The sequence below is a fragment of the Phoenix dactylifera genome, chromosome 5 (assembly GCF_009389715.1).
Source record: "Phoenix dactylifera cultivar Barhee BC4 chromosome 5, palm_55x_up_171113_PBpolish2nd_filt_p, whole genome shotgun sequence".
In the NCBI taxonomy this organism is placed as follows: domain Eukaryota; kingdom Viridiplantae; phylum Streptophyta; class Magnoliopsida; order Arecales; family Arecaceae; genus Phoenix; species Phoenix dactylifera.
This window is the reverse complement of record NC_052396.1, coordinates 17,106,941-17,115,454: the sequence shown is the minus strand read 5'-3', so window position 1 is coordinate 17,115,454 and position 8,514 is coordinate 17,106,941. Positions and strand designations below refer to the sequence as shown.

The 8,514-nt window shown below is 36.9% G+C and overlaps 1 protein-coding gene across 2 annotated transcripts; it reads left to right on the top strand.

Moving 5' to 3' along the window:
- The first annotated feature begins 208 nt into the window (after positions 1-208).
- Positions 209-8,158, top strand: LOC103716594. Of its 2 annotated transcripts, XR_005512038.1 has the most exons (4): positions 209-864; positions 1,351-1,481; positions 5,935-6,909; positions 6,998-8,158. XR_005512038.1 is itself a non-coding variant. In XM_008804645.4 (3 exons), the coding sequence occupies exons 1-3, from the start codon at positions 649-651 to the stop codon at positions 7,728-7,730; spliced, it is 1,080 nt and encodes a 359-aa protein (XP_008802867.1). In that variant the 5' UTR covers positions 235-648; the 3' UTR covers positions 7,731-8,158. The 2 variants fall into 2 exon arrangements, 1 of the variants encoding a protein (XP_008802867.1); XM_008804645.4 differs by lacking the exon at positions 5,935-6,909 and having other exon boundaries at positions 235-864.
- Positions 8,159-8,514: the final 356 nt, after the last annotated feature.

The following is an 8,514-nucleotide window of genomic DNA, read 5'->3' as shown; positions in this document are numbered from 1 at the left end:
CAATATTCTTGTTGCTCATTTTGAATTTGTATTGTGAAGTGTGCCGTTAGATCACCTACTCATTGCTTTGAAATATGTGCTGATAGCTTTGAAAGCTGTGCGGTGGGTGATCCAGCGGTGGATTCGTGCGAACGAACGATACAACCCTAGTGGAAGGCGCTTCAGTAATTTTATTTAGTGCTCTTCTTAGGCTAAGAAAAAAAAAAGAGCGCTTTATGTGAGGGGGGTAGGATCGTAATATTACGATATAATGCGGGCGGACGGTCGGAAATCGGAGGACGTGAAGCCAACGGTCATGGTCGGAAGGAAATTCCGACGACAGCCGATGGAAAGCGCCACGTGGCGTTAGTTCCAGAAACCGATCCAACCTCATGGAAGCTTCTTGAGCCGTCGCGTCTCGCCCGCCTTCCCCGTCCCTCCCTTCGCCTCCCGCCTTCCCTATTTTCTTGCCGGTTCTGGGGGATTTAGGGTTCTTTCCGTGGCTCAATTCCCACAGTTTGGGATGTAATTTGAGAAAATTTGGTCGGGCTTTGGTTGATTCGAGGAACTGATACGGTTTAGGGTTTCAGATGGGAGGACCTCTCCATTCCCGGAGATTTTAGGTTTGTTTTGGTTGGGGAGAAGGTGGATTTTAGTTTTCCGTCGGAGATGCAGACGGTGAGAGTGAGAAGGAATGGAAATTCTTTCCATTTTTCTGAGGGTTTGATGGAGAGAGAGTTTGATAGCTTTGCGACGATCCCAGCGTCCTCCTCTTCGTCTCTGCCTTCTTCTTCCTCTTCTTCGCCGATGGGTGTTAATTATATCGAGCACCGGGTCTCGAAGATGGATACGCTTGCCGGCGTTGCCATAAAGTATGGTGTCGAGGTAAATGGAATGCTTTCGTTTCTGCTGTTTTCTTTCGTTGGACCTGTGTTCTGTACAATTTTTGTTTCTTAGGTGTAACGTGGACTTTAAAAATTTGATTTTTTGTTTATTCGGTATGCAACGTAGGAAGCATAACAACCATAACCATATGCTAGAAAAGATGAATCTTTTGATGGTTTTGCTACTTGTTTTCAGTGATATGTTGAATTTTAATGCATGATTGTTGTCTATTTTAACGATTTGATCGATGGGTGGTACAAATGGATGTATCCTTATGCTCAATGATGCCATTTTAAATGTTCCCTATTCATATAGGGAGCAATTGAGCCAAAAGAAAATTTTGGATGACGATTTGGTGAAATTACCATTTCATATGTTTATCAGACTCTACCCAGACTGATATCATAGTTCGACATTTTTTTATTCTGTTGTGTTATCCCGCTGAAGTCTGACTCATGCTACAAGAATGTGTTTCTCATGCTTTAGGTAGCAGACATAAGACGACTGAATGGTTTGGTGACAGATCTTCAGATGTTTGGTCACAAATCATTACAGATTCCTCTGCCAGGAAAGCATCCTCCATCTCAAATTCTTTCAAATGGTTCAGCTAATAACGGGTAATTACCCTCATCTTCCTGCTTGTTATAATACTCATAATTGGTGAAGTTTTGAAATTTGAACCACTAAAGTTGGTGGAATCATTAGCAGATGTTTTAGTGCTGTAATATTTCTTCTAGTCTCATATTTGATATCTTTCTTTTGCGTGCCAGTAGTACACGGGCATATGCATTGCATGTGGGGAGTAAAACCAGACAAAGTTAAAATATTTTAGATTTCTTATAAGAAATAGTAAAAAAAACTTTTATGGTAGTGGTAGTATGTAAATTAAATGATTTAAACTAAACATATAGTTTCACACTCCACATGCCAAAAGTTAAGCACTTTTTAATGAAGGAAAAAGGAATCAGATTGGCTTACTACTGTGCTATCTTACTATGACTTTCTTTGCATCAAATTTTGGTGATAAGCTATTACTTGCAAAATTAAATAAGAGAATAAAATAAAGCAAAATGATTGATTTTAAAAAATTGAGAGATATGTATGTAATTAAGGAAGGGGGGAGGTGGGTATTTAAAAATGTAGGAGTCTTACTAAAGAAAAAGGTGGAGGAAAGAGATGGGCAAAGAATAATCAAATAGGTAGTTAAGGATTGTAATACAATTGGTGAAATATAGATGCTCTCTTTGTCAGTAGAGCTGGGGAGGGGGGGGATGATTGGTAGGAACCTTTCCGAAATAGGTAGGATGAGTTAGAGATGGATAATAATGGAGATGGGTTTGTTTGGGCATCATAGATATAAGATCGCAGCTGGATTAGTATACACATATGTTTCTTTCTAAACAATCCATACTTATTATGTATAAAGTTTTCTATGTAAACTAAGTTGTTTTCCATCTGATGACAAATTTAACACATTCGGATATCCCAACTTGCTCTTTTTAATATGGTACAGATTAAGTTTGCTAGCTGCAAACACAAATCTAATTGCAGTTTTTTAGTCAATGCCTAATTTCTTCCTTACCTAGTTTGTGGGAAATGGTTAAGGGTAAGTCATTGATGCTATACAAAAATTTGAGCTGCATATATATATATATATATATATATATATATATATATATATATATATATATATATATATATATATATATATATATATATTCACCACTCTTTGGATGCATTAAATGACTGAATCACAGCAGGTCTGTACTTACTGATATCCAGCAAGAAATCTGCTGCTTTGGCACAGAAGGGAGAAAATTTAAGTGGAAGAGTATACAAGAGAGAGAATACCAACCAATTTTAGGGCATCTTTGGTATTGCTTAAAATATGTGCTTTTGTGACTTAAAGCAAAGAAAAAAAAAACACTTCCTAGAAAGAATAAGTGTTTGTCAACATTTTATGAGAAGGGCTTTTACAAGAAAAAAAAAGTCAAAAATAGTCCTTTTAGGAGAAGCTAGAAAATTGACCTTCTAGCTTTTCCTTCCCTTTCTACGAAGCAGAGGAAACACCAAATACACCCTTTGTTCGGTTGGTAGGCACAACAAAATGTTATCTTATTATGATTCAACCAGATGCCTTTCCTCCCTCCATTATGATTCAACAAAATGAGAAACAACCTACTGTCAAACAGCTGACTAAACCTTGTTATCGTATTGACTGGTTGGCCATGATACCAGAACATTTTGGGACTCCTAAATAAAGAAATAATGCAGTGATTGAAGAACAACAAAAAACTCCAAAAATTAAGACTGCCAGGACCCCAGAAAATATGTCTGTGCATACACACATATGTACAGACATATGTTTGTGTGTAAACAATGCATGTGTACATACATATACATACATATGCGTGCACATGCATATATTTTCCTATTTCTGGTTATTCATATATGTCGTCTGAAACTAATTCTTAGCATGATGTTGTTTCATACGACTTGGAAGTATCCTCTATTTTGCCATAATCTAGTTGACTTTTCCACCATAAAGGTTTTATGCATCTAACATGACTATTTGCCCTCTTACTTTCATCATTTGCCTCATGGTTATTAGCATTATACCACAAAATTTTCTTTTGTTTGCATTATGTACCCATAAAAAAACTTCTCAAGCAACTTCCTTCGATATGATATGTTACCTATTCCCAAATCATAGCAAGATGCACGTTCAAATTCTGCTTCATCATTTTGATTTTGAATTTTCCTTTTTTTGCAAAAGATCCATCAATGTACTTGATGCTGTCCCATCTAGACCTAATAATGTGGCAGCAATTCCCCACCCAATATTGGTTTGAATTGTATTCATATCCTAGGAGTAGTTAATACATATTCTCTCTATATAGCTTTCATATATTTAATATTCTTACTCAACAGATGGTTTCTATTAATAACCTGAATCTTGAATAAAATAAGATTTGCAATTAAAGTTAAGATTATCTGTAAGTTAGAACTTGGTGAAGGATTTTCTCGATTCTAAAGATATAAAGCTAGTTGCTTTTTAGTTTTTTTTTCTTGTCACTGTTTGATCAATTTTTAGGCTATTTTGGGAAGGTTTTCATTTCACAGTCTGATCATACATAGTTTTTAAGTATGCTAGTTTAGGTCCTAAGGTTTTGAAGTTGCAAACATGTTTTGCTGTTTTTATAAGTGTTGATTTTAATTTTACAACTCTTTTCTAAATATTTCTTTCTTACATAATCTTTTCATGAAAGGGCGGGATCACTTTTCTTTGAGTTATAACAAGATCCCCTGTTTCCACAGGAGGGTGTTCATTCCTTTTTTGTGTCTTGCATTTAAAGGTACAAAGATCCATGAGGGCTAGTGTAACAGATACCTGTCAGATGTCTCAAATGTTTTAGTTGCATAAAAACACAAGATGAGTTTTGTCTGTTCTTTATGGTGTGACTCCACGATGGCACTACTCCAAAACTAGATGTGGTCACTCGGTCCTTTTATGATGTGAATCTACTTTGTACCTTTTTCCTTTAATGCTTATCTTCTTCATGACTCTTAGATAACTACATTATTCCACTACCTTTTCAGCCAAGCAACAATTGTACCAAACCCTGTAGGTTTTGTCTGGTCCACTATAAACTCATTTTAAGCCAAATGTTGGCCTGCTGAAGTAACTAAAATGTAAAATCAACATCAAGATCCTTTGATAATCTAGATTCTCATCTCCAATAGCTAGCTTTACTAATTCATTTAATGATTTTGATAAGAAAACATTTTTTATTTCATTTATGTTCAAATCAGATTTTAAACACTAGCAACTATACATTATGGATTTGGCTATTATAAACCACTTACAAGTTTGGTAATCCTTCTCAACATTTTTCTACTGCGTTAATTTTGGCATTAAAGGTTGATATTATAGGTTAACTCGTGTCAACCAATAACCACAAAATTTTTCCTGTATGTGGAGCATAAAATCTTAAGAGAGAGCTTTCATTTCCATTGTAGATTTGGCAATTGAATTGCTCCAGACAACCTTGAATAATCCTTAGGTTAATGAACGATGATGTTTATATTTGAAAGCCAAATGGTAGGGCATAAGAAGAGCAAATATGCAGGAAAAATGGAAAGATAAGGTCGTAAAAAAAGGTGAGCACTTGGTTTTTTCACTCAGTCAATGCCCTTCAATGTGCAATGCAGTTGAGGGAAAACAGGAAAATGAAAAGTACAGTTATCTTTTCCTGTTTTCAGCTGACCCTTGTTTTGCTCTTCCACCTTTAAATGCTTTCCTTCTCTTTCGACTGTGAAATGTAATGCTTCATCTCTTTGTTGAATGATTTGACTGCCCACAATTATACTATTATGAGTGGTGGATTTTGATGCACACCAAGTTCTCTCACTTTCCTCTGTTACTTGCTAAAGCTTCCATCGCTTATTTTATTCTCAATCATCTATTTCTTAGTCCCTTTCTTTTTCCTCATTTCTTTTTCATATGTGTGCACTTTGGTCCTTCTCTTTCGACCATTTCCTTATCTTTATTGTTGGTTACCTTGATTCTTTCATGTCAGATGTCTAATTTCAATTTTTAGTTTCAGAGATCATCAGTCTGAGTGTCTTTTGAACTATAAATGGATCTACAGTTGTAACCAACTGCCCAAGTTCCACCTGGTTGACTGACCATCTTTTTCCTGTAATGGATCAACTGTCCAACTAGCAGAAGTATTCTCAAGAATTTCTAAATTCCCGTCTGTTTTTTGGTTAATTCTGTTCCATATACATCCATTTCATACTGATCCCAATCCAGTTTTAATTGGAACATCACATAGTACATATTGCAGATGATTATCCTACGTTATTCAGTTCTCATTAATTTGTCCTTTATATGTACAACAACTGAATTCCTAGTGAAATTTACTTTTCTCCTAGTTTATAAGTCATCTAATTAGAATCACTACCTAAGTGACTACTCTGATTAGATGATTGATTCCTTGATATTTTGAATATTCTCATTAGATGCTTACGTTCATGTGTTATGGAACCAAAGTTTAAATTTCACAGGAAGTTCCCATCAGAAATATCATCTGACATCTTCTACCAACAGTGAGGATAGTTTATGGTACTGAATTTTAATAGCTATATTCTCCCTCTGCTCTTTTTAGTCGGGTAAGTGTCCATATCTGTAATCTTTAACTATCTTTCTTTTTAATCTGCTTTTGCTCATCTTGACTACCGAAGTTGCTTTAACAGAGAAGGATGACAAAGGTATCAAATCATTGTAGGCCGCGAACCTTTACTTTGGATCATATGCCATGTAACAATATTAACTTTGACCTGTATATTTAGATAATGTTTTACTGGTGGATTTCTTAGTGTCTTAAAATAATAGCTATTTTTTATCCATCACCACATTGTAAAGGGATTTGTAAATCCAGTGTGGAGGATCCCAAAATGTATAAATTGATGTTGTATGCATGAGCATATTGTAATGCAGTACCTCCTGATAGATGCTAAAACTTTAATCTGAGGGGACCAAGCAGTAGAAATCGTTTCTTAGCAACGACAGAAAATCATTCTGATTGATGGTTATTGGATGCCATTGGCATTCCTCAAAATGTTCATGAACTTTAGATGGAATATTTGATTGTTTGATTGCCTTCTGACACTGATGTTTAATGGTTTAGGAGTAAGGTGTTACTTCTAAGAAAAATCTGCTTGCACATAACTTGTTAGCTTTCTTTGGGAGAAATGATATGATAACGTCAATGAAAAATACATCTTTTTTTTCCCTAAAAAAAATTACAGCTTTTCAACAATACCATTTATGGTTTATGTTATCTCGTGTTTACAAATTGTAACTATTGAAAATTCAAAGTAGACTGGTCATCAAGAGTAGAATCTTGTGAGATGGTTGTTGATTTAGCACTTTGTCAGTTCTTTTATAAAACCATGTTGACCACTCTCTTGTTCTGTAGTCTTGCAGTTTTCTTGCTCTTAGACAGCTGTTTACAAGATTCATTGATCACTGTAGAGCATGTTAGTTGCCCTCCCATTTTTTTCTTGTTATCAATTGCAATATTATTTCTGTATTATTTTTCTCATATTATGCTGGAAGTTATTTCAGAGAACAACAGACTCCTCCCCATCAGCCTCATATTGATGTCTTGGATTCATTCCAATCGCTCAAGTTGAAACCCCCTCCATATAAAATCTCCCCAGCTATGAGCAGTTTACAGGGATACTATCGCCTCACACGCCCTAGAAGCGGTCCAACACCCGAAGGCAGCGAAGTGGCTGTGTACAAAACACGCAGATTCCTCTGCTTGGAGAATGAACAGTTGCCGGGAGAGTCGCCAATCTCTGACCCAATTCATAGCTGGAATCAGAGGACTGGAAGTGTGGCAAATGGATTCTCATCAGAAAATGGTGAGGTTGTCGAGGACAAAATAGTTGAAGCTGTCGACAACAGTGATGCTGAGAGATCTATTAGGAGGCGTCAAAAGTCTGATGCTCTTCCATCACAGCAGATGCCAGAACTATTTTTGGAGGATAGCTCTGGGGGATTTGCAGGGAGGGCAGCGAAAGGCCTGGCCGTGAGGCCGAAATCAGGGAGCAGAACAGATATGGATATGGGTCGCGGAAATGGCGTTTCTTTTGGAGACTCCTCCATGGCTGGTGGATTTTCTGCTGTCCGTAAATCATCCAGCACTTCCAATTTGCAAGACGCTGACAGCAGCTCCTCCATATGGTCGACGAGCAAGTGGACTTTGAAACCTGAAGCTCTTGCTAGGCCTCTTTTTGATGGCTTGCCAAAGCCCATAGCTGCATGGAGGAATAATAAAGCTGCTCGGGATTAGCCACCCTTCTTACTTGTTCGGTCAATTTTTTGCTGCAATCTGATATCTGATACACCGATTATTGCAACTCATGAGAGTGAGTTCTGCATCAGGCCTTGAATTAAAACATCATATATGTCACCCTACAGGAATAGGAAGAGGTACAGAAAATTCGTCAAATAAAACATTATAATGCCATCTCGACCTGTTGCAACTGGTCAGAAACATGGGCACCAGTCTTGCATGTTCCTTGTGTCGCAATGGAAAAAAGCCGAGCTTAACAGTAGCTGTAATCCTTTAGGGTCATCACATCACCATTAATACGTCGTTCCTGCTCGGTCCTACTGTTTTGAAGGAATTCTTTTGTATAAATTCAGATGTTGTATTTATAGTGAGGAAATCAAATTTTGTATTTTTTTCTCCATAAAATTGATTTAGAAATGGTTCAATCAGCCTTCTTTTATGCTGATGCATTTGGCGTCCATTACCCTCAGAGCCTGTATTGTATTTAATCATTCCCTGCTTTATTTTCTCGTCGACCATATATTTTTGGGAGGGATGTCTCGTTACTCAGCCTTCAATTGGATCTTCAGCATCAGAACTGGGGATATGCTTCTTCACTAGGGGAATGCAAGATGAGTTCATCAGACATGTCTTTGTTCATCAGACATGTCGTTGCGTGCTTTGATGGAAGCTTCAAATATTTATGATGGCTGGATTGTGTTCCATAGTCATCCTTCAATCATGGGAGCAAGGTGGCCGCCTATTCTCAAGAGGGAGCCTGTTTACTTGATTGTTCAGTGAC

Coding starts and splice junctions, on each gene's coding strand:
- LOC103716594 (XM_008804645.4), top strand. CDS start 649: ATGCAGACGGTGAGAGTGAGAAGGAATGGAAATTCTTTCCATTTTTCT. Junction 865..1,350: donor CCATAAAGTATGGTGTCGAG/GTAAATGGAATG, acceptor CTCATGCTTTAG/GTAGCAGACATAAGACGACT. Junction 1,482..6,997: donor AATGGTTCAGCTAATAACGG/GTAATTACCCTC, acceptor AAGTTATTTCAG/AGAACAACAGACTCCTCCCC.